Below are 27,384 nucleotides of genomic sequence, written 5' to 3'. Positions count from 1 at the left end.
CACAAAGTGGCATAAAGACATTTTTACATGTTCCTCTGCTAATCACTGCTGATCCTCAGTTAACCTTCAGAGCGGGAGCTAATATTTGAGCACAGCTATGGCTAAATTTGGTTACAGACTGACAGTTTTAGGGAACAGAAATAATGGAGGTTTCTGTTTCAGCTTATCAAAGGTAAAGCTCAAACAATAGTGGATCAAGCGTTTCTAATCTTCCCCTATACCCAAAAGTACCACCCCACAGTTTAGAAGTGATAAAACTAGCTAATGTGGGGCAAAGCACCTTCTCTCTGCTCTTCTAGAAAGCCTCCTCAAAATGAGGAATTCTCAGTCTACTGAAATGAAGTCTGGTCTAAAAAGGGTTGAGAAGCACCTCACACAGGCGAGAGCAGTGCAGCAAGAAAGCGTCTCAGCTGCCCATACACTTCAGCCCACTTGGAGAAGAGGTGCTTGTCTTCCAATTGCCAACGACCACCACTTCCTTGGAGCTAAGAGTGGTGCTCAAGGGCACCAACCTGATGTGGAGTGGCAAGGCATAGAGAAGGAGGGGAGAGGAAGAAGAGGAGAAACTGAACCTGAGCAGATGTCGTTTCATGTGAGCACAAGCAACAAAGCGGGAGAGGAAGAAATGTGCTGCTGAGAGATCACGAGATGACCTTGTTTCAGTGCCTGCTAGCTTAACCATTATCATAAAACTCCTGTCAGACAACAGCTCAGTGAATACTTTGGCAGTATAAGCCTGTATTGCCAAACAGATTTTTAAAAAAACCTTTTCCACCACCTCATCTCTCTTTTTATTGTTTCCATGTGGTTCCCTGCCTCCCTCTCGTTGGCCATGCACTGAACTGGACTGGAGAAGAGGATAAAAATAATAGAACAGATTTTTAGTCACAGAAAACCTTTTTTATTTATTTATTTATTTGTTTATTTTATTTATTATTAAGTATATGTTGAGCTACAGTTTATGTGTAAGACAATGGCTGATAAACATCTGCTTTGCTGGTCAAAGCTGCTCTAAGCTCCACGCTACTTCTTCAGTTCATGTTGTTCAAATGTTGTGTGTGGGGCTGGAACCAGATGGGACAACTGATTTGGTTTAGAAATAATGGGGTTTTTTACTCCTGTAAATGGGGACACAGTTTGGTCACAGGAATAAGCACCGGGTTAAAACTGTAAGACACTATTTGAATCAGTAATGCAAACAAAAATATTTTCCTCCAAATGTGGCCTGAGGTCTCTGCTTCAAATCACATTAATACAAAAGGCTCATAAGAAATAAAATTAATAAAATATTAATAAAGAATACAACAATAAAATTTAGGCAATAAAAGTTGGCTTTCTACACAATGCCTTTAAAATAACTGAAAACAAATTAACTAGGCATGGAGCTTGAAGACCTAGAAAAAAATAATGAAGTGCTGAATTTGTGTTGAATTATAACTACTGCTGTTACCTAGATTGTTTTTTATTACTTAAGTCTCAGTCTTCTGCAGTTTACTAATGCCGACCAACTTGCTTAAGCAGAAAACACTGTGATGATCAGTGTCAGATTTGGATGGCTTTGTATCTTATTAACTACCTATGAATTATCTGGTTTCCTTCAAAGGAGTTAAAATCCAAAAGCTACCTTCTTACATACCTAAAAAAGGTTTGCAACCGTAAGCTTCTGCACCTAGCTTTGAAAGTGACAAAGAAAACCTCTAACTGCTAACAAAGTAATGCAAAATGTCTAGGTAAAATTAATAGGTACAAAACAGATTTTCCTATGAAGATGGCTTGGGTTGGAAGGGATCTTAAAGCCCATTTATTTCCAATCCCCTGCCATGAGCAGGGACACCGTCCACTAGACCAGAATGCTCAGATTCTCATCCAACCTGGCCTTGAACACTTCCAGGAATGTGGCAGCCACATCTTCTCTGGGCAACCTGTGTCCTTATCACCTTCACAGCAAAAATTTTTTTCCTAAAATCTGATATAAATCTGCCCTCTTTCATTGCACCCTTGTCCTGTCAGCCTATGCTCTTGTCAGAAGTCCCTCTCCAGCTCTCTTGTGGCCCCTTTAGGCATTGGAAGGGTCTCTAAGCTCTTCTCAGAGCCTTCTCTTCTCCAATCTGACAACCCCAGCCTTCTTAGAGTTTCCTCACAGCAGAGCTGCTCCAGCAGTCTGAACTTCTCCATGGCCTCCTCTGAAATCACTCCATGTCATTCTTATGTCGGGGGCTGCACAATTAGAGGATTTTTCTGCAATGCAAGTTGGCTTAGGATATTCAGCATTATGAACTTATTGAATACAAATATCCCTTTATTAGCAGCATTCTCAGTCTTCCATCCAGTTTGACTTTCCCTGGATATCACTGAAGGGAACAAGCTCCTGAAACTATGTGTGCCAGATGACTTAACCTGATAATGTCACCAGAACCTTGCTGTTGTCTCTTGTACGGCTCAATGATATCCCCAAAAATCATTCACATGATTCACGTGACCTCCTGCTTCCAATCCAGTCCATTTGTACTTCACCTGATGCCTGGTGCAGCTGGGCTTTTGCTCGTGTCTGCCAGATCTCATCTGGTATCACTGCTGTGACTCTGTGCCATGTTGACTTATCTTCCAGGTTTTCATTGGAAATCAGGTTATATTGAGACCTCCTTAACTGGAGCTCATGGAATGGTGACATCATAACAACATGAACTTTGAGGTGCAAGGAGGAAAGTCACTTACCCGTCTTTAAAGCAAATATTAGGTCATCAAACTCTTGTGATTCCTCATCAGCAACCAATGAGCTGGTACTAAATCCTCCAGAAGGGTGGAAAACGTTGCCATTTTGTGGACTTTGCTTAAAGGCAGCACTAGCTTGACTAGCAGGCTGCAAGGATGCCCCCTCCCAGTCTGTAGGCACCTGCAGAGTTTAAAAAGACACAAAAATGCAGTAGTCATCAAAACTATAGGATAGAAACTGAAAACTATGACCAGAGCTCAACTGAAGACAAAGAGATTTTGGAACCAGCTGTTCTGTCACTTCTGTAGTGAAACAGAAAGCCATTTTTCTTTTTAATAAATAATATATATATATTTACATACATGTAAATCAAATATAAGTAATTTAACCTTGTGTTTATTATGTCTGTCCTAGCTACAGCAAAAAATTATAAAAATATTGCTATTTCTGAACACTCACCCCCAGAATGGAAAACTTTAAAGTACGGAAAGTAAAGTACTGAAAGGTTTCAGCTCAATCCTCTCTTACCAGTGCCTTTGCCTCTGCACTGCCTCTCCCTTCTATAGCAACTAATCATCATTAGTTTCCATTACATGATTTACAACTGGCAACCCACCACTTCCCATGTTTATCAATGCAGTATTTTAAAGTACTTTGCCAGTCTTTGAAGCTTCTAGTGATGTCTTACAGTTTTGACATCAACTTCTCCTACACTCAGTTTAAGGTGGAGCTGCACAAAATATTAGAGTTTCAGTTAACGAGTAAAGAGGTGTTTCTGCAAGTCTATCTGCCCCTTAAAATGTCATGAAAAGCCAAAACGCTGAACTCTAAAAAAGTATATTTTAGGCCAATCAAAATATATTTTCTTGGTTCAATACTCATCCACTGTTTAGATGTTCAGGAACACAAAAACTTGCTGTGAAGGACTGAGAAGCTGTGCTGTTCCCTGAACTGGGGAGAAGTTGAGTAAATTTAGTGGTCTGTCAGGAGGCAGCTGAGAAGCTTTAAAATCCATATAAACCTAGAGTGAAGTAAGTAGAAAACCAGGCAAAACAGCTGCCACATAAGTATTTTGGTTTCCACAAAAATTATGACTAGAACAGATATATTCTCTTGAAATATTTCAATTCCATCAAGTAAGTATTTTTCCTGGAAAACCTGTTTAGGTGGAAATTTTCAACTAGCCCTCCTCCCCTCCCCTCCCCTCCCATCCCCTCCCCTCCCCTCCCCTCCCCTCCCCTCCCCTCCCCTCCCCTCCCCTACCCTCCCCTCCCCTCCCCTCCCCTCCCCTCCCCTTCCCTCCCCTCCCCTCCCCTTCCCATTTTATTCTAAATTTATTCTATTATAGTTTCCAGAAATTTTGGACAACATAATTTTGAGAAATTATTGACTTAAAGCTCATCTAAGATCTACAGTAAGCTGAAAGAATTAACCTGATATTTTGATTTCTCGTTACTTACTTTTGACAGTTTAATCAGCCTCTATAACAAACCAAAGACTCAAATAGAAAAGGGGAATTTCTTTAGATGGGATATCAGGTAATGGTAAGTTCCAAGAATATTGCCATGGATAAAGACAACAATTTTTGTTGTTAAAATAAACTAAAAAAAAAATGTTCACCTCCCCAAAGCCAACCTTTAATAATTAGCATTTCATTCCTGTATATTACACTTCAGAACTGCCACTTAAATCTCCAGGTACATTTTCAATACACAAGTTAATGACTACAGAGCACTATAGGGCACTCTTACCTCTTCCATAGCACTGATGAGGTTCTGTGTGGACTTGCTGATCTCTCCTCCTGCAGCTGGCAGACCACTACCATGTGTGAAAAATGCTGATCCTGGAGTTGTATGCCCATTCATGTCTACAGTATAACTTGCTTTCACAGGACAGCACAGCTGGTTGTGCAAGATAAAATATACCACGAAGACATAAAGACCCTGAAACAGAGGGAGAAAAAGAACATCAGCCTGTAAAATGCAGGGAGCTTAGATCAGAGTTTTCTATGAAAAATAAGGGACATCATGGCTGCCCATCAGAGATCTGAAAGTTAAAAGTAAGTTCATATCCTGAGGCCTCCAGCTAAAAAGCACACAAGCACACACCACCACTACCACCATCCTAAAGTATTTTAAAATGATTATTTGGTTGAACCCACACAGTTGCAAAGCAAAGCCAAGTTCTCAACAACAACAAAACCAACTTGAGTTTCACAGTTGTTATAATAGTGAAAATGTGGTTAAAGTCTGCCTTTACAATAGGATTTGGCTGCTGGTCTGCAGCCACAATTCTTCATTTCCTTGCTGACCTGCTGGCTCTTTGCATTCTTACCCCAGTTTCAACCTCATGCAAACTGCACTGCTGCCGTCACAGATACCAAGTTGTAACTATAAATTAGATTTTCTGTGATATCCACTAATTCAACACTGTTCTTCATTTCTGATTACCACAAAGCCTCTGCTGTATGCCTCTGCAGTTCTTTAAAACTTGCTAATTTTGACCTTTAGACTGAGCCAAGAAAAGTATTGTAACTATGTCTTTTGTTTGTAAAGAAATCCGGTGATTGAACTTCTCAATATGAAATCTGACTTACTTTACTTTTTAAGTTGCACTTATACTGAGGGAAAATAATCCGTTCCAACTGACAAATCAACCACTTCAATAATTACTAAAGAACGGGTTACCAAAAGAGTAACAGAAAGAAGACTGCTGGATTCTTACCAATTCCTGCAATAAAATTACATTTGCAATGGTTTTTGTATTTCACATTGTCCTCTAGACCCCTGAAACCAATTGTACTAAGCAGAACAATTAATTTCAAAGGTATCCATTGGCATGAAATTACTAACTGGGATTATAAATAGTAAGGAGTTTCATATAATTATATTTGTGAATTCCTAATGGAAGGAATTATGAAAATACTTGGAGATTGCAAATACCCAAGATATATGCTCATTTCCAGCCAACAGCACTTCATGATACAAAGATTATTAATTTCTATTGCTAAAACTATATGATGTCCCAAGCGACACATAACAGAAGTTAATGGGATTCAATGGGATTTTCCTCTCAGCTGTTCAAACACTGGAAAACCCTCTTACAGCTGCTATAAAGCTCTGTGTGTGAAATTTTTTAACAGCAAACCACCAAGAAAAGTGTTAAAAACAATTATTTTGAGAAAATATTTTTCCACTTTTCCATACTACTGTTTATTTGTCATGAGGACTCAGAGTAGTTCACTGAGAGAAAATTTCTTTGTGATACATGTAAGTAAATACATTCCAAAAAACTGATGCAAACACACATTGCACTTAAGAGACACTAAAAAGGAACCAAAATGTCCTTTCATTCCATAAACAAATCCAAGGACTCTGATGTAGGTCAAGCATAATGGGACCAGCAAATGGATTTATTTTAATTTGTTTAATGGATATAAAAAGGATAAAAACCTCAAGAAGAACAGATAACAGTGACGACATGGAATTCAGAGTAGCCTCTGGCAATTCAGTCTCTGAGGACCTAGCCACAAAAGTTGCACACAAATTTCAAGTGGTTTTGTGCTTTTCAAGAAAACCCATTAGCTGAAAATGCTACACAGCTCTGTCTTTTGAAATTGCAGGAACATAAGACATTGGCATACAAAGTCCATGAGAAGTCACTCTCCTGTGCAGCCTCAACTGTAGACGCTCACTCTTCTAAAACAAATAAACATTAATAAAGTGCCACAATTATTTCCTTAACTCAGCCTGGTGTCCTGATTTAACTCTCTGCAGACAGGTGACGAAACAGCTCCTCTAGGTCCTTCCATAATGAGCACATGGACTCAGGGAAGTTATTTGACTACGTAAGGACAGGAGGAGTCACAGGCTGAGAGAGATAACAGAAATACAAATTTTGTTTTACTTCTTCCAGTCTTGCAAAATGTTACAGCAGTGCCTTACAAATAGAACCTTATACCTAGAAACCAAAACATTCCTAGGTAGGCAATACATATTCACAGGAATTGCTGCTGGGCAGAAAATTTCTTGTTTGGCTGGAAAAAGGATGGAACTTTCTTTGTCCTATATTCTTACTGAAATATAGAGTCTCAAGGGGATAACGCTCTGTAGAGGTGAGTTCCTTTATACTGTTAGTGTGGTTTTGTTTGAAGTATTAAAAGGGGTTTGTGGTCTTAGTGTGACAACTCTGCATCTTAGAAACCACCAAAACAGAATTGTAGGAAGTCAAAACAAGGCAAACAGTCCTGCTCAAACAGCACTGAGCTCCAATGACCATACACATGAAGATGCCATGAATTAAATCATACTGATTTATATTTATTTTTACACCAGCAGCTCCCAGGCTGTTTAATCTGAAAGATCACAGGCAGGATGCAGACATTGAGGTTGTGTCAGTGCAACCAGAGCTTTCACAGTCTCAGTGGGTTTTTTCAAAAGCCCCAATATGAGGATTGAACCATCCTTCATCACACTTTTTACACTCATAATGTTCTTTTTCACTTCAACCTTAAACACTGTAAAAATAGTCATAAATCACTACAAAAATAAGGTTGTTGGCATTCTCACATATGTTTCTCTGAGTTTAATACATAAACAACTCTGGCCAATTTGGAACCACTATACATTTTCAGACACACAGATGTTGTCCTTGATGGTTGGACCAAGTACGAAATGCAGAGAGTAGTCAATTTCTGCTGACAGGTCTGCTGGTAACCTGCAGGCTCCAAAAGGATTGAAAGGAGGTTGGTCTGGGTATGGGTATTAGTAACACAGGCAACGGCATCTCTGTTAAAATTGTGGTAAATATTACCTTTTTATTCTTAAGAAAATTTCATCAAAAAATCCCAACCTAACCTCAAAACGCAAACCCCAAAATCTCAGCCTAGTGCCAGTTTGCTCTGCTGTTGCATATACAGTTGAGAGCCATTCTCCTCAGCTCACAAGCATGTACTGGGAGACCATGAGAAACTCCTGGGTCTCAGAATGAAATGACTGATTGATAACCTAAGAGCTTGACCTGGGCTCCATAAAAGCAGACAAGAAGTAAGCTAAAGATCTAGGACTCTGGAGGATTTAATGGTAAAACTACATAAATTCTGTGCACTGGGCCCACAGAGCTACTTACAAAACATTTAACCCCACTACGTTATGATAGTAGTATTAGTGCAACGTCACAATAAAAGGTAAGAGCAAAAAGAGTTACTAATGTATTTCCCATGGAGGAAAGTGAGAACTACTTCAAGAAGACAGTAAGTTTTTCCCAAAGCTGGGAACATAGACAGGCAACTTACTGTTCCTCTCAGATGTGATACCTGCCTGAAAAATGTTTGCAAGAGAGTGTCTGTAGAGGCTGCTGGTTATTTTACTAATACATGCTAATGGAAGACAATTAAGCTCTTACTATTTCATCTCAGCAAGCTGGCCTACACATCTGCTCTTTTGTCAGGGAAATAATTATCCATATCAACCACAGCTACAATTGTCTTAAAGAAAACTCACATGCAGAAGTCCACTGGGACCTTTTTGGCCAGTGAGGTGGGAACAGCCTCTTTGCTGCCCTAGGTTATGCCTAGTAGTTCACTAGAGGTATTCAATACTAGAGGTATTTATGGAAAAGGCAGAGGACTACGGCAGGAGAATGAGAGATAGAGGTCTTAAGATGAAACAGGGATATTCCAATTGGATATAAAGAAATCATATTTAATGTGGGGGTAATTAAACATTGGAACAAGTTGCCCGAAGAGACTGTGGAAATTTCTCCATAGAAGAAGAAGGGAAATACTTCCTGGTATGTGATGTGAGGGGGATTCTCTACGCAACAGCTTGATTTATCTATTCTGAGTGACACTGTAGGAAGCTAGTAAATTAAGGACAGACTTCCACAGCTGTCAATAAAGACAGAATACTTTTTACTTCATGAGATCCCATGCAGACGTGGAGGACTGATCCATAGAAAACCTTCATTGCACATTTGACACTCAGTGTTTCTCTGTTTCTTTGTCCTCTAACTCTGTGTGTTCCAACTTACTGTGCTCACACTACAGTATGTTTAAATTTGAAAATTAACTGTGTGAATAGCAATGAGAAAGGATACAACAGACTGTAGGTAATCAACAAACTACTTCATGATCTCCCTTTTACATACGGAGAGAAAATCAAGATGACTACTGTATCCCATGATTTTATTATTGATATAATAAAGACAATCACACCAAGGCATTAGATTTTTTTTAAAAAACTAACACACATCATACTTTTCCCACAAGTATTTTAATCATGTCTGAGATACCTCACCCTGAAATTGTAAAACCTATTTTTCCAAGGATAAGTGGATTTAGATAATGACATCTGTTTTAGAGGAATGGTATTTCTATATATAAAACTAAAGTATCTTAAAAAGACTTTTGGGGAAGAAAAGTAATTTCAACACTCTACTTTAACAATTCCTCAACCTGCTTCAGGGTATGTATTAGCACTAACAAAAATTGTGTGCACTCTACAGAGACACTCTTTAACTTCCTATTTTAATGTGGAAGTTTTGGCTTGCTATCATCACATGACTGTATCATTAGAAGTTGTTTTTACAAAGGAGAATATTTTAAGTGAAACCAAGGCTTCTGAAGAAAGTTGGCACCTTGAGTTAGACCACAAAAAGACCTCAGTTACCAAAAATGGTTCATCCTGATCCATAGGTCACCATGGCTACAAAATCACTATCATTTTTAGTTACACCTTTATTGGTGCCAAATGGTTAAAAAAGCCCCCAAAATTCACAAAAAACAGGTGCCTCTGACAACAGATGAGTTGTCTATACTTGGATCAGCTTTTGAGACTCTGCCATTACTGTAAAGTAACTTCTACATGCTGGTTTATATTTTGGTTAGTTTCACTTCAGTTTTTTTAATTTTATAAGGGTGAGATTTCATCTTATTCTCTGTCTGGACTACACTAATTTACTCTTGGCAACTACTCCTAGGAAGTCCTTTGCTTGTCAACTTAATGGTCAGGCTGTTCCTCCCAGGCTGCTGTTCATGGCCAGGGATGCTGTTGTGGGCTTCTCTTTTCTTATGTAGTTTTCCATCTCTGGCTGTCAAAGACTGCTGTGGATTAACCCACATTTACATAACAAGTACCCACTGCTTTTGGGAAAACTACCTGTCTGATTAATCCAGATAATTTACATGTTTCACTACATTCCAAAGCTAGTATCTGTACAGCAAAAAATTACTCACAAAATTAAAGGAATCATATTGAAGAAATCATAATCAGAGACATTGTACAATGTATGATATATATTTGATGTCGTTTCCCTAATAATTTTTGGATTAGCCATGGAAATGAATATTCATACATGCAATAGTATTAATAACGTGAACCATGTGGCAAACACAAAACATATAATTCTGTTTCCTTCTGCAAGGAAAGCTTTCCTTCCTTTCCTGCTTCCTTTCCTTCCTTGTTTTCAGAGATAATTGTAATAAATTGCAGACATGGCATTTTTGTGCAAGTTTAGATATCAAAAAGCAGTCTTTAATGTACATTTTATTTTGCTGTATCTTCTGCTGTATCTTTTTAAACCATATTTTATTTCGAGAATAGCTTGAAGATCTTTTTATGTCAGATGTAACCTCTTAGTCACGGGATAAACCATCTTTAGCCATTGCTTAACATCTCCCACTCACGGCTCTCCAATTATATTAACCTTCGAAACATAAACCAGACCCTTCTGTTTAAATCTAACTTTTCTTCTTAGAATTCAAAGTGACTGTTGTAAAACCCTGTCCTTAGCAGTGCAACTCTGCCAACTGGCGATTACACTTAGTAAGTCGACTTTGAACCTGCTGTGTATCATCAAGGGTTTGCCTGTTTATTTGCCGTTAAGCACCAGTTTTCACGAAGCCATTGTAATTCTAACCAGTCCTACAACTTATCTTATCATGGTTTCTATTGGGAACATTTACTGCTTATCTGCACTTTGCTTCCTGAGGTATTTACTCCCCATTCTGCTCTGCAGGAGAAGACTTGCGTCAGTTACAGCTGAAGACCTAAAAATTCACATCAAAATAAATGTGATTGAGGAAAATAAATGTAATTGAGAACTGCAAAATTCATACCATCTTGACAGGAAAAACTTGTTGAACCAGTCAATTGCCACCACATACATATATACACAAGCACAGAAGCCGCCATAACAAATGGAATTAATAAAAGTAATAATTAATACATATCATTAAATTAAGAATGCATTTTCAGGTTTTCCCTGAAATATAGTTATTTTCAGTGCTTTTTTTTTTTGGTAAAGTTTTAATTCCACAGATACACAGGTTACAGGTATATTCTGTAATAATGAAAAAAAATACTGCACTTTCTGCTTTATTAATAAGTTCTCCTAATATTAATATAACACAGGAAACTTCAGTCTAAACTGCCAAGTTTCTCTTTATGCAGAACCAGCTATGCCAACACCATGCTGAATCTTGCAACTTCTACCTAAAGCCAAAGCCATAAATCTGTTTTGGCAAACTACACTCAGCTCAGATTTAGTCTAAACTTGGCTAAGGCTTACCTGAAAAGTTCATAGACTTTAGCACATCTTTAAAAATCAGATTTGCTTGGATACTCAGGAATCACTATAAATATTTTGCATAGCTCTCAGCACACTTGTAGCTACTCCCACACAACTATTTGTACTTCTGTTTTCAGCACTGTCAGTTCAGTGGTGGAAAAGGTTTTGGGGAGTTTTATTTTTTATTTTTGTTGGGGGTAGGGGTTGGCTCTTTTTTTGGTTGGTTGTTGTTGTTTGTTTTAAGAGCACAGATTCAAATTTTAAGAGAGGTGTTCATCTTGAAGATGTACTGAAAATACAGAGGCTTAGCTGAACTTGCCAGATGTGCAGATTGGGCTAGAATAAGATTCTGTCACTTCCTTCCAATGTAGTCATACTGGAAATATCAAGAAAGTCCTATTTTTGTATTTCAGCTTAGCTGAGGAAGAAAGAAATACTGAGTTCAAGACCAAAGGTACTAAGAGTGGGACAACTGGAGAGCAAATACGGCAGAGCCACCATGCAGAAGCAGCTTCTAACTCTCCCCCACACCTCTAGCTGCAGCTGCTTGTTACAGACCTCTGTCAGATTCAGCAAATCTCACCAACCACATGTGGTGGCAGGAAGTCAAGAACAGTCAATAGAAGACAAAACAGACTAGCACCCCACTGTTCCCCATCTCTGCCCCATTTATTTGCCCATGGATCTTTTTCCCTCTGCCTTTTTTTTGTTGTTGTTTTTCTTCCCTGCACAGGCAACAGCAACTGGAGACAGCATCCCTTGAGGTCCTCTTGTACCTTGTCCTATATGGAGGACCACTCTGGTAGGAGAAAGCAACCAGATCACATACCATGAAAAACAGACTGATGAACCTTACACTAGAAAAGAATAAACAGGAAGACCACACATAATAAGGTTATTTCTCAGGTTATTTTTCAGATGCATTGTCTGTAAAGACCTAGAAATATCAGAGGTCATGAACTTGCACATATGCTTCACAAAATTTTTCAGACATTTACTCTCATACTTGCTTTCCAGGGTAAACATTTATAACCCTATGTTTTAGCACACACCTTACAATCTACACCTACTACTGCTTTTATTTTCTTCTCAAACAGAGAAGAAAAGGTGGATGAATAAAGCCTTTGCTGCCTCTGCCCCTAGTTCAAGAGAATCCCTGAGTAACAGTCTCAGGTCAGATAATTCTCTAGTTATACCTGAAAGCAAGCTGAAAGCTCAAGAGGGAAGGAAGCAATTGAAAAGAATACATTCAGAGACCATACATACTAGCATCACTGTAAACAGGTCAATCTTCCCAAATAAAAGTCAAATAAAGTGCTATTCCTGCAGCACATTTTTCTTTCTATTGTTATTTTTTGTTAAAGCAGTAATTTCTGTCCTATGTGTATTAATGATAAATACACAGAGATAAAAGAAACAGGGAAATGAAAGTAGGCATTGGTGGACAGGAAGACTCAAAAGAGAGAAGCTAACTTTGTGTTTATTGCTGAACTGTTACATGGTATTACAGAAAATCTCAAACAGTTAAGTACAGTTAGAAGTTATTGTTATAACAATATTTGTCGTCCTTAAGGAATTCTTTCAGTGTCATAATCTTTCTTATGCTTACTGTTGTCTCTTTATTTCCTGTTACTCTGTGATGTCTGACAGAGAAATTGGATGGATTATTTATTTAGCTGTATTTATTTCACTGTAGTGCCATAAAAAACTGTAACATGAACTGTGAAACTTCAGAAGCCATAAATGTAACAAACTTTCAAAAAACTGTCTTGGATGGAACTGAAAGGTTGTGGATAACGGATATGATTACTTTTCATATCTTCTGCTTGGGTGTTTTAGGACAAGACTGGTGGGAATAAGGTGATTGTACACTCCAGCATTCTCTGACTATTTGGAAAACCTTTTCAGGATGCTGCAGCCAGTTAGAGTGCTACAGACACAAAGTGCTGTAAGGAACTCCATCTTCAACCACCATCTGTGCTCACCATCTTCAACCACCCGTTAGTTAAAATTGACCTCAGTAAATACCTTACAATGATTTTTTTATGCTTTTTACATCCAGAATAACAGATAGGTAAATTACTACAGAAGCAATTTTACCAGATAACTGATTATCTCAGAAGTAGAGGTCTTATATAGCAGGCTTTGCTATTAAGTGATATTCACAGGAACTGTCAGCAGTTTACCCTTTCTACTTCCCTTGATTTTAATGAAAATTACTATAGATATTTACTGCCTTTCCACAGCTTCAGGGACAGCAGAACAGAAGTCTTATTTATAAAGCAGGAAGCTAAAACTGTTTTGGATAGGTATACTTTTCAAGAAAGGGAAACACGGGCAAAAATGAGGACAAAGATTAGATGTCCTTCCATATCTGACAGGCAGGTGAATAAGAGTAGGTGGAGATATAATTTGGCTCTGTCATCAAAATCATACACTTTCTGGCTTGAGATAATGAGCTGATTTTCCTCTGCCCCTCCTTGTTCCCAGTCTGTGCAAGGAGAGAATAGGGAGTACCTCAAGAGACTACTTGAGATCTCTTTTCATAGGTAGTGTTTCTCAGAGTAAAATAAAAAACAAACTCATATTAAATATGGATTAATGTCAGAAGTGACCTAAGACATGTTTGCAGCACTAAACACAAGGATTTGGATATGACCTGCTCTGTGACCCATTCCTGCTATCTGTGGAGCATTTCTTCAGAGTCAAAAATGATAGGAGCTTTTGAAGGATAGACTTTCACACGTTTTTCAAAGCAATAAACTTCTCAGCTGTTGTTTTCTTATGTTAGCATAGATTTTCCAATTACTTAGCATGGAATAAATGTCCTTTTGAGGTTTCCCACTTTGTGTCAGGGCTGCAGATCACTTCTATTCTTTTCCAGCACCCTTGTATGGCAATAACTGCTGGCTCTGTAGGATCATGTTTTCCCATGGCAAAACCACTCAAAGTGTTTGACAGAGCTGCCTAAGCTGCATGGCAAGTCCAATGCAAGCAAATACAGACAGTTGCCAGCTCCAGAGCTGCATGGGGAATCAAGAGAAAAGTGCATTGCTGGAAGAAGCACTTTAGTTGGTTTTTTTTTGTTTTACTCTGGTGCTTTTTGACTTCCTTTGCACTTTCCTGTTCCTAGTGGCACCAGAGCAGCTACCAGTTCTGCGGTTTTCCCTCCACCAGTCAGAGCTGGGAAAAAGAACTCCAGCCTTGCTCCTCCACACAGTCCCAAGGCAGCACTGGCTCTGCCTGTAGAGCAGGGTCAGCATGCAGGGGTGAGCCCCACAAGCCTAGAGGTACTTACAGGTCAGATCAGATGGGGAATGCTGACCTAACTAGGCTTCCACTTCCAGACTGTGAATGCTCAGGTGCTCACAGAAGCATTTTGGCTCCTTGCAGAAGTTAGCTGAGAAGATGAACTGATAAGTAAGTAATGAAAAGCCTTGTAAGATGTCAAAGCAATTTCCTGAGGGAATTAGTAAGAAACTCTGAAGTTAGACAGGGAAACTTTGCCAGGCAGGTGGATTTTGAAGCAATTTTATGTCAAGCAGATCAAACATAACGCTATATAAAACCCACCTATATAGGTAAGTACTGGAAGTCTGCCTGGTGTGGCAGTGTCATTTCATGTAATTAATAATGACAGTAATTAATATAATTTAATGAATGTAGAAATCCATAGGGTGATGTTCACCATCCCATTCCAGTGAAGACAGTGGGAAGGGTAAGAACCTGAGCAGGCTTCCGCTTTCTCTGCTCTTATGCTGGGCACAGTGCCTCCACCACCAACACCAGGACAGTGGTTCTTGTTGCAGGCTCAATCAGAAAACTTCAATGTAATGTAACATAATGACACTCCTGAAGCCATATAAGCCAGTTTCTCCAAGCCCTCTCTGTGTAAAACCACAGCTTCTCTCACCACACAGCTCACAGTCACTTTACGTTTCTCCTTAGGAGTCTTTCGAATCTACAACAGCCTGTAACGGTTTTGTTAAGATGATGTCTGTGCTGTCTAAGACATAACAAATATTTTCTGGGTCACAGAATTATATTTTAATTTGTGTTTACCCATAATTATCTATAACTATATATATAAAACTGTATAACCATGTAGCTACAAAGGTAATTTAATATGGATAAAACAGGAACAGGTACAATTGTTCTCTGAACGGACTCAACAAGAAAGGCAAGTTTTACCATTCAGATGAACTTCCACCCTAGGCATTAGGTAACTGCTCCACACAGACCTACCTCTGAATTTAGATATAGAGCTACTCAAAGCATATGCATTCAGTTACTTGTAACCGAACTCACTGCATTAGGTTAAGGTTCATGGACAACAAATTACTAGATGCAAAACTAAACGTAAAATTAGATGCAAAATTACATTACTAGAAGTCAAATTTGTGGCAAAGATGCTGACACAAGTCTCTTTCCTCCATTAAAAAGTATAAACACGAAATGAAAATCACACCAATATAAATTACGGCAAAAAATGTATTTACTTTGTGTCATAATTTAGTTATATTATGTCTCACTGCAGAAATTGAATGAATGAAGGTTGAAGTGGATTTCTTCATTTTAAAGGAATCTAGCAGAAAAATGGAAAAAAGTACTGATAGTAGCAATCTTTCCAAACTTTGCTGCTAGTAACAGGAAAGGAATTAGACCTTATGATTTCATCTCATGTATGAGTATCACACATATAGCACTTCAGCTTCCATATGCAAAGAAAATACTATAATAAAATCCAGTATGCAAGCTGCTACTTAAAAAAAACCCAAAACAACAAAACTCAAAACAAACCAAAACCCCAAACCAAAATAAAACCATAAAATTGTTGGTAATACATTGGCCTATGCAAGAATGTCACCCATGAAAGGCATTTTTATACTTGGCAAATGGACTCTTAGCAGGTGTAATCATTAATTACTACTAATTCTGAGAGGACTGGCAGAATCTTTTCAAAGGTTCTATTTATTCATAGTTTCTAATGGATCAATAAATCATTAATATATGGTATAGACCTGACTGTTATATTTTGCAGTGAGTTCAGCCTTTGTGGAGTGGTTGTTGTGATAACTACAGTTCAACCTGCTGGACATTAGCAAATTTTGTGTAAAAAAGCACTTACCAAAGTGCCTGCTATTTAGCAAATTTTAATCATACCTATGAAAGTGAAGAGTTTTAATACAAACCAAAACACAGCACAAACCAAAACATGACCAATCCAAAGGCCACTAAGGAAGAAGGCACGTGGAATCATTACCTGAGCATAAGATGGAGGACCCAGGTCAGCAGTGGTGTAGCAGAGTAAGGTCGGTAAATTTGCTGAGCCTAAGTTTGGAAGCTTTTTCCCTCACCCTTATTCTCCCTATCTCTGCATCTCTGTTGACACTGTTATATCACTTTTGGCTCCAAAGCAGATGGGCTATAGCTCATGTCTGTTTAAGATTATCTGTGCCATATCATGTAGCAGATGCATTTCAAATGACAGCCCAAAAATCCAGCACTCACACTTTATAGATGCACTGACATTTTTTTGGTAAAGAAAACAAATAAATACCCTTACATCTTTTCAGTATTTATGCAATGTGATAAATGGAAGGCTTCACTTTCAATGAAAAGACCTAGTCAGGACTTTGAAATCAAGATTTTTTTTCCAGCATTCTAATGAAAGGATCTCATAGAACATGGTATGAGTTTAATTTTACCATTTAGGAGAAGGGGATACAGTAACCTTACACCTTTCTCTTTTTCTGGGACTATCTTTGCCCTGTTGCCTTTCTGGGGTCAGCAAATGAATGAAGACAGCAGTAAAGATATGTATAGGCCTATGAAAGTAACTTCTGATCCTCTGGGTCAGCAGTGCTGGTGATGAGATTACTCAGTGGGATAGGATGAAGCAATCTACAAAACACATCTAAATCCTAAACTGCATTTAGATAAATCCTAAACTACATTTCTATCCTCTACACAAAGTCTTTGAGTATTGACATGATGACTGATTCTTGGTTTTATTAAAAAAATTACTGGACCATTTAACACCTACTTAAACAGTGTTTTGAAAAGCTGTGGTATACAGCATAAGGGCTTTTATGTGAACAAAGTTAATAATCTTTTCATGCACTAGGTGGTCCAGTCTATGCAAGTCACACACAGAAATCACATTACTGTCAGAAAGCTATAAATATGCTTGTGGAATTTATTTGGTTTTATTTATTTATCTTTTATTTGTGCAGGTTTTGTATTTGTGCAGGTTTTGTATTTGTACAGTGCAAGAAGAAATTTCCAGATACAGTTGACACCATTTGGTGTTAAGTAACTTGGTGTTAAGTATTGCCTTATTTTCTTCTGGTCCATGCTAGGTATTTCAGCTATTACAAATCATTTTTACACACTAAACCAAACCATGTTAACAAAGCGGCTAAACAGTGTGTGTTAATGCTATTTGTCAATGGAAATTAGGGTGGAAATCTAAAGCAATCCAAAAAGAGATGTTTCCAGGAAGAGGAGGGTCTTTATTTAGATTGTCCTGATAATAATTTATCCCAAAGCTCCTTCTACTTTCTACTGTTACAAGGATTTAATGCTTTAGTAGCACTAAATTTGGCTTCCATTTAGAAAACACAATCCATTCAAAAAACACACCTGTGGCAATACAGACTGAGAGTTTGGTAGTAATGTGGTTTTATTGAACTAAGCACAAACCTGGAATGTAGGCGCCATTAAGCTTGCTTCCTATATTAGCAAATATGCTGGCCCCATAAAAGTCATTTATCTTCCCATGTTTTTATTCCAGCCATCTATAATAAGATGATAACACTCATATCTGAAGATTGACAGGATGGTAATTTATGCTGCTGCAGAACAGACATGGCTACCCACAGGCTAGGTAAACTACAAAACAAAGATAGTAAATAAAAATAATTTAAACTCAGTTTTGCACATATTATATCATTGTATCCTATCGTAATGATTTGCATAAGCAGAAAATGACTCACCGTGCATTCTTTGAAGTTTCTTTACAACATATGAACTTAAAATTTATATTATGGTAGTGATAATACCGAATTTCTCAAGTTTTTTTATCCATACTTCCAAATTTCTGCAAATTTGTCCAAATACACCAAGTAAGATGTAGTTTTCTATAAATATTTTCTGAGATGAAAAACTATCAAAATTTTCATTAATTTAAATATTTCTAAAATTTGGTAACAGCTGCCCTAAGGATACTTTCTCAGTTGGTTTTCAAAAGAAAGTAGGACAATTGCATTGTTTTTCAAGGGATTGGGATAAAAACTTCAGACAAAATTCAGCACACACATCTAGATCGTGGATAAATGACTTTTTAGAATATTTCTACACTGGTTCTTTTAAAAAACCTTCAAGTGATCCAAAAATCTCATCATGACTCCATGGCCTCACTTTCTCCTATACTACTGTAGCCTTCACGAAGGACATCTATGCTGTATTTATCTGCAAAGCAAAGGCCCTGTGGAAATGTAGATACAAATTATTTGTTTCTCCTTCTAGATTACCTATTTCTTAGGGAAAAATGAAAAATGATTCTGATATAGGCAAACAAACACTGGGATGGGTGATTGTAGACTTTCTTTCTCTACGTAGGCAACGTCTAGATTTTATTTTTTTAAAACCCATGCAGAAGTGGACAAAAGCAGGTGCTTAAGGAGGGAGTTGTCTTTGGGATGAAATCTCTGAGTCTAAATACTGAAATGCTATACTAAGTGAAAGCAGGAACCTTACATGTCTGGTGAAGCATCCTCTGGAACCACATTTCCCTCTTTACAGATCATATAAAAAGCCTTTGGAAATCAGTGTATTAAATTAGATGTCTACAGGTGGGGAGTAACCCTTTTCTGTTCACTGAAGAAAATGAAGCTACAGAATTGAAAGTAGATCTGTAAGTACATACACTTTTTATGAAGTAAAAAATTTCTGTCACATAAGTTGGCCTACCTGGCTAATAATAGGGGGTTACAAAAAAGGTAGTGTGAAAATAACAAAGTTTTACAGGTAAGCAGCAGTCTTCATGGTGAGAATCACTCTTATCTTGTTATCTTTCAGAAGCCAGGAATAAGAAAAAAGTTGTGCAAGAGCTCTGCTCTACTGAGAAAAGGAATCACTATGTATATTAAAATGCCCATTTTCTCTTTTCTGGAACTCAAAAGATTAATCCCAGAGGGTGATGGGCGCATAAGAAATACGGAAATTTCAAAATATGCCACTAGCTATGCAGAATATCCGAGCCTATTTAAGAATGTGCCACAATTTTCACCCTGCTTCACTGTTTCACATTTTTTAAAGCACAATCACATTAGCAAGTTCTCCAGTAGATTATGTGCTTTACTTACTCACACTTGCACACACCCACATACAGGAAATTAGATGATAGCCCCCTCAAAACGAAGGCTTCTACTCAATCTCCTTTGAGAGGATATAGAAAGAAAAAAGAAAAAATGTCAGCGTGGTTCCCAGTTTTGCAATTGAGGATCTTTGTCACTAAAACTCTTCACGACTCTGTTGTAACAGCAAAACAACATATCTGGAGATTTAAACAAACAATCAGCTGACAGTACAAGTAGATTTGGTGCTTTTTCTAAATCCAATTGACCTTTGTAAAGGCAAAGGCAAAAAAGCAATACTTGACATTTTGCTCAAAATAAAGAAAACATAATTTAGTGATTTTCATCCAACTGTGGTTAGCTCCAGCTTCACAGTTGCTCAACTCCTTCCAGACCCAAATGATTTGCAGTCCTCACATCCATTAGAAAGCTCCTGAGAAAGTCACTACTAAGCAGTTATACTCAGATCTCACATTTAACTGTTGACACATTCCTTTGGAGGAAAAAATCCATCACCAAAAATTCAACACAAAAAGAAAACACTTGCAATATTACATTTACATACTTTCAAACAAACTGACTTTGAAATTAATTTGCAACAGTACAGTTAACACGTTCCTTAAATTCATGGACCTTTTGTTAACAGAAGGAAATACTGAAAATCTCAAAGAATGTATGAGATCACAGCCACACTCAGTGTTTATGAGCAGGTTGGATGTTTAACTGTTTGCCCTTACAAATCTCAGCTGTCAGAGCACTGTGCTAGTCATCATCATCATCATCATCATCATCATGGCTAGGCTTCACAAACGAAGATTTGGGAAGGGCTCTACCCACGCTAGTAGCTGCAGGTAAACTGAACGTAACTTTGAAAGATGCTCTGTGCCCTCACACCACATTGCCTCCTGAACAGAACTGAGGTGTTGGAACTCAAAGAGTTCTTCTTAGTCAAAGTAAACTCTGAAAACAGACTGAGGTCTCTAAAAAAAATTAAGATACATTGTTTTGCATGCAAGATGACTCTAGTGTGATTATACAGCTGCTAGGTCAGCATGCACACAGACAGTAGATAATAGATAACATGTGAAATACTTTCAGGTTTCTGAAATAAGATTTCCAAATCCCTGATCACCATTTAATACTGTTTTTTTCTATTCCTACCATATACATAATTAATTTTTTGGACCAATGGACTGAGAAATGTCCAGAGGATTCCAAATAATGCATCACCAGTACCTTTTATAATGGCATTCAGGTTACTGTTGGGTACAATGTTAGTGTCACATTTGCTTCCTTCTGCATTATACTGCTGATTTGCATTTCTCCTGAGATAAAGTAATACACTCATCCCAGTTTCTATTTCTTGTTTATATATAACTTCTCAACTTACAGCAGAAATTCTTTCACTATCAGTATCTTAGTGCATAATTCTGCACTTAGTGTTGTTGGATATCATATAATTACTATTAAGTCATTCCACAGACTAAAAATCATCCATTTTATTGTGTAGGATACATCAGTCCTCTGAATAGCCAGTAATACCTAAATCTGTGTAATTGAAAAACTGTATTAGCATTTTTCTGCCATGCTCATAATGAAAATTCAAGTGAAGATTATTATCAACCTGCAATATTACTATTTTTTTACACTTTTCCCATTTTATTTTAACCATATTTTTCCCTTTGCTCCTCTAATTTTGTTGCAAAACTGTATCCAAATACCTGCCTATGAGTTGAACAGATTTCGTGCTTTTCTTTTGTCTAGGTTAGCAGCTAATGCCTTGGATTAGTATGCTAACTTCACTATATCCAAGTCAGATTTTACTTTTAAGTATCTGATCTTTAACTGTAAAACTGATATCTAACCAATGGGATTTTAGTTGTCAAAATCAAAATATATTTAGTATAGAATATGTAACTGAACCAATGTTGTGGCACAAAAAGGTTTTTCTGATGTATAGAAGTCTCCTCGCCTTAATCAAGGATTCTTTGCTTATTCTATTCCAAACCACTTTTGAGTTAAAGGCAAACTATTTCCATTTCATGTCACTGTTTTACAGAGTCACCGTTTCTTTTGGCAACTACCTCCTCTTTAGTCTTGATGTGACCTGACAGAGCCCACAACAACACTTGTTTGGAAGACAGCACTTCTAAAAAGAATCCACTGAAGAGTTTCTTTTAGGCTAACTCTGTCCGGGTTTGGACAATTTCTAATTCCTTACTTCCTAGGACAGAAAAATCATTATCAACTGTACCTAGAGAATTGCTCTGTCCTCACTGGAAAATAAGCATTTATTGTTTATGTGCATACAGATTAATAGCACAAATGCTTTTTTAAAGTGTTGTTAGGAGAAGCTGCCAAAGACTGATTTCACTGATGGTTTCAAGATATTTCAACTGTGTCTAGATGAGAAAACTTGTTAAATTTTCTGTATTTTTTTTAAGTTTGGAACTCCTTCTGAACTCACACTGGTTGCTGTATGCAGTAACCATTTTACCCACATGAGGGAGGTTTGTTTATGCACTATTCTATAAGGGGCATGAGATTTGATTCTCTAAGGACTTAACTGATCGGACTTTATTTTTCCCAGTTTCTACACATTTTTCATACCCCCTTCTGTCTTCTTCTCTTACCAACTCAAAAAATCATCTACAAATCAAGGCTCAGTGATGGTCCTTTAACTCATATTCATTCCACACTCATCAGATGGAAAACATTATAAAAATCTAAACAAGTTCCAAAAGTAACACCTGTTTAAAATGTATTCTATGTCAAGGATAAAATTAAAGACAAAGAGATCTTTATGTTGCATACAGTACTTCAGGGAAAAAAAAGTCAATTAAGGCAATCTTTACTGAACTCCAGTTATTTCAGCGCTACTTCAGAATGAAATTTTAGCTTATCATGGTTTCTGCTAAATTTGCATGTCAGTAATATGTTGAGTAATAATGAAACTATGAGAGATAAAATCAGTAAAGGTATTTACTTTTTCTGCAGTAGTTGCCTGGAGTCCACTGAAGCAGTATATAAAATAAGGAAAATATTTTTTTTTAACATGAATTTTACAATTCCCTGAACAAGGTTTCATCTGTATTTATTATGAAGAAAAGGAGAAAACATCCTCCTCATACTGCTGAAACATCAGGCTTGTACAACACAGAGGGTTCTTGTGCAGGAAATGTGTGGGTGGAAGAAAAGGGAATGGTTCTTTTCCTAGAGGCTATTAAAACTTCACACGCATTTATTTCTCAGAAACATTCAGATCAGCCTCTGTAACATAATGATGTTTAGCAGGAAGACATATATGCACAGAGACCACCCTGCAGTGCTGAAACATGAGAAACCAAATCCACTGCTCCAAAGATGGCTAATGTCTTATCTAAACTTTCCCATCTATACAGTTTCCGAGTTTTGGAGGTTTATCATTAGCTCCATAATATTCAGTGCTTCCCTAAAAACTGATGACCTCAGTACCACGGGGGTGTTTGTCTATCACAATGAATGGGTTGAGAATAAACTTTCCACATATCAAATCATAGAACCAGAGGAAAAATGACTGGATGGGCCCTTGGGAGGCCATTCAGTCAACTGAGAGGGTCAGTCCACTGATTGGGTCTGTATCACCTTGCCTAGCTGAACTTTAAAACCCTGCAAAAGTGAAGATTCTAAACATCTCTAGGAAACAGGTCTAGTTCCATACTTCCTTCTAGTGAATTATTTTTCCTGATATCCAGTCTGAACCTTCCATGCAACAGCTTGCAGCCATGTGCCCTTGCTGTTGTTACCTGGTGCTATCGAGAAAGCAGAAGTGTATGACAATGTAACTTTTTAACTACCTTCCAAATATTTGTATGCTGATATTACATTTTCCATTGCTGTCCTCCTCACCTGACTAAGTAAACCTTCTAAAGGCTAAAGCCTGTTCCTTCAGGCATTGTTAAAAGGACATGTGCTCCATCCAGGCCTCTGACCACTGTGGATCTTCCCCTGGACCCTCACCAGTTTCTTCACGTCTCATGAAATGGAGACTCCAAAACTGGATGCAGTATTCAATGTGTGGCTTCGCTAACTATGAGTTGACACACACGATAACTCAGTCTGTTGGCTAAATTCCTCCTGGTACAGCCTTATTTCCAAGATGAATTCCATTTTCCCTAGCACTGTCAGCCCCAAATTTCCTGAAGTTATGCTCTGCCTTCTTAAAATTTGAGAGTAATGCTATCCTTTTACTTGCCATCATGCTTATCTTCAGTCACCATAATTTTCAAAAATAGGCTAACAACCACATGGCCAGATCTTTCAGCACTTTTGGATCAATCCCTTTCAGCCCCACCAATTAATGGTCTTAAAATAATGGTACACAAATTAGTAGTCTGGATTTAAAGGTAAAAAAAAGATACTGATTTTACATTATTATACCAAAATACTTCTTTCACCTGTTATACCAGGGTGAATTTATGCTAATACTTTTGGTCTGTGTTTGGCCCCAGCCACCTGCAGTAGTTTATATTCTCCCTGCCAAGTTCACTGATAAAACAGTGCATTCGTCCTTGGAGGGAGAACTTCTGTATAAACTGTTTTAATTGGTGTTCTGTGATTGGCTGGTTGTCCTCCAAGGTCACTGGAAGGAGAAAGTGATAAGGAGGAGAGGAAGGCTCGACCCCCAACTCAATTAGAAAAGACCCCCAAAGCATACTGCACGTGCGTTAGGGGATTTCTGAAGTTCTCACGTGTGCGCAGAGGAGATGCACTTACATAACCGAGAGGTGGGACTGAGGGCCTCGGGCTGGGCAGTGCTGGCCACACCTGGGAGGTTGTGGTCACTCAGTTAATTGTAGAAAAGTAGATAGTGCTTTCTTGGAAGGGAGCTAACTTCACACCAAGGACAATGTTGCCTTTGGCGGGGATGCCTGCAGTTCGTGAACTCACTGACTCTCCAAGGATGCAGCTTCTGCTATGGGTAATTATAGGCATGCTAGATCCGTACGATAACTTTATGGGCAACAGCTGGGTAACTGGGGAGGTTGTGCTGGGGGCTTATTTCTCTCCTCCTTTCTCCCTTTTGGGTTTGTTCGTTTTGTTCACTTCTTGGTAATAAATACTGGTTTTTGTTAAGCTTTTAACGGTGTCATGGTTTTCAGGCTTCAGTATGTTCAAACCCCTCCCTAATACACCTGGGTTATTGAAAAAAAGAAAGAAAGAAAAAAAGGAAAAGAAAGCTATTTATGGTGACACAAAGAGACTGGCAGCAACGCAAAATAAAAGGTAGGTGATTTATTACAGATAGTAAACCAACTTGTTTTTATTTTATTCACTACAGTAAGAGAAGTCAGCTCTTAATGACAGATGTAAAAGAAGAAAAGAACACACTAATTAGAAGTCCTTTTCAGTGGCCATGTTCCACTGATTGCAGCAGTACATGCCACAGTTGCATTTCCTATTTGTTATGTACTACATAATTCTGGCCATTACTTGCACCTTCCAGGTTGCAAACTGCTTTGTCATCTACTTCAAAAAATTGGTGTTTAGAGATTTTTTTCTCAAATATATTCTTAATGTAAAGTTCTTCAAGAATGGATGAAGGAACTTTTTAGGCACTGAAAGACTTAAAATGTTATTTAATTACCATATTTGTTTTTTCAAAAATACATTCTAGTCACATTTTTCTATTTTACGTCAGTGACTGAGAAGTCTAAATGTTTTTGAGTGATGATTGGTTGAAAATCCAGTAAAACAAAGCCCACATCAGTACACTCTTTCACTGTATACTATTTGAAGTTTTACTATGCATTATTCTGCATACTTTCATCACTAAAAACACAGCTATACACACAAGCAACTCTCTTCTGACATAAATTTTTCCTGTATATTTAAGAGATATTTAGTTCTATCTTAACAATGCTTCCTATGTTTACCTGACACCACACACTTTTTTCTTGTTTTGTCTCCAGCTATAAACTGAATTTGGGTCCATTATGAAAGGACTTGAATAGCTAAATGGAATCTTTTACCATAATTTCAGAAATAATTACAGGAAAAAGGGTGTTAGAGTACATTTCAGGTGGTAACTAGGAACACTGAGCCACCTTCTTTAAGAAGGAAGTCATAAACATAGAGAAAGGGATATAAAACTGAACACTGCATTGTTGTGATTCACTGAATAATCAAGTCTCTTGGACAGTTCTGTATGTTTGTATGTATAATGCATACCGATGTACTGTCCAATCAAGATTACATCCCAGAATTTTACCTGATGATGTCAAAAGGCGTGACATATCACAAAGTTATAAGCTTTCTTTATTTGATTTATTTTAGTTATTTTTACTTTAAAAAAAATATACAACCTGAACAAAGTTTCAAGGTTTTTTATTTTAACTTTACTTTTCCTACTGCTTTTTTGTTTAATTATTAAATAAATAAACAGTACTTAATATACTGTTGCCTTTTCTTCCAGGTAAGAATTCAAATCTCCAGAAACACCATAAAATCTGCTTTACTGCACAGATGTCAAAATGCAGTGCTTGCTTTGGATGTGTATTTTATTTTGCTTCTGGGGCAGTGTATGAATTCTTTGAGCTGTGTTTAACTGTGCTTTGTTTACGCCCACAGCTGACAGAAGAAGATTTCATATTGCTTGGACTATAGCTATTTGAACACACATATGTGCTTTTGTTGATATTCTGCTTGTAGTTCAACTTATCCTGGCATTACTATGATGCCTTCATTGCATTTTGTCGGGCTTATCTGCAGTATGGCATCACTTTTTGCAAAATCTGTAGGCAGCCTTTTACAACCCACCACATTTACTCCCATCTCATCTCTGTCTAGTACTGGATTTTGTTTACTTTTGTGTAGCTTTGATTATCAGAACCATTGCATGGGATCTTCTAGTCCACCTCTGATTCATCAGAGCAGACGCTTTAGGAAGATGCCGTAAGAAACAGGAAGTGAGCCTATTTATAGCAGTGGCCTGCTCTGTGACCCCTGACTACATTTCAGAGTTAAACAGTATGTTCTAGGAAGAAATAACATATTTTATTTGAAACTGGTGCTGGCATAAGCTTTATAAACTGTATACTCCTGCTTATATTTTTCCCTGTACAACATAATGTAATAACTTACTCTCTACTCTCTTCTTACTATCACAATATGTGGTATTTTTTAACTTTTCTTTTTTTTGCTTCTAAAACTGTGCTGTATTGATTTCTCTTATCATATTTATTTTCTGTTGTTCCTTAAATAGGGTATTCGATTCCTATATTTCCTATATTGTAGGTATTGACAACAAATCTACTAGCCTTCTTCACTGTTTTACCTCCTTTTCTAAAGCTAGCCTTTGCTCTCATTCTGGTTTCACCCTGCTATTTCAATTAATGAAGTTTTGTGAATCACATTTTCTCCACTCAATGTCAGGTTTGGATGTGCACCTGTTCACTTGTTTTCTGTACGCCCATATTTCTTGTTAAAGCTACCAAAGGCTTTTCAGATATTCCTTATATGTTATATTATTTCAGAATAATATATATATTCTGAAACATTTCTTACTGTAATCCACTACAAATAAGTTGACTTTTCAAAATTTTGTATTAGGCAAGTCAGCCCATTCGCCCAGTTTGGAAAACCATGAATCAGCTCTTACTTCTAGACTTCCTGTGTTTCTTGGGAAGAAGTATTTCACATGTAGCACTGATGCTTACTACGTGGGCATGAGTCATCCTGGTGTGCTCAAACACAGAACACACA

At 37.5% G+C, this 27,384-nt stretch overlaps 1 protein-coding gene across 1 annotated transcript in view; it reads right to left on the bottom strand.

Annotated features, from left to right (window-relative positions):
• The window catches only part of ADGRV1 (adhesion G protein-coupled receptor V1), a 266,178-nt gene that overhangs the window by 5,923 nt on the left and 232,871 nt on the right, over window positions 1-27,384 (bottom strand). Inside the window, exons 94-95 of the mRNA XM_032674825.1 lie at window positions 4,465-4,656; window positions 2,716-2,893 (exon numbers count right to left, since the gene is read on the bottom strand). Coding sequence (XP_032530716.1) covers window positions 2,716-2,893; window positions 4,465-4,656 — 370 coding nt within the window. The remainder of the gene's footprint in view (window positions 1-2,715; window positions 2,894-4,464; window positions 4,657-27,384) is intronic.

The sequence above is a fragment of the Chiroxiphia lanceolata genome, chromosome Z (assembly GCF_009829145.1).
Source record: "Chiroxiphia lanceolata isolate bChiLan1 chromosome Z, bChiLan1.pri, whole genome shotgun sequence".
NCBI lineage: Eukaryota > Metazoa > Chordata > Aves > Passeriformes > Pipridae > Chiroxiphia > Chiroxiphia lanceolata.
This window is presented reverse-complemented; position numbering and strand designations above follow the sequence as displayed.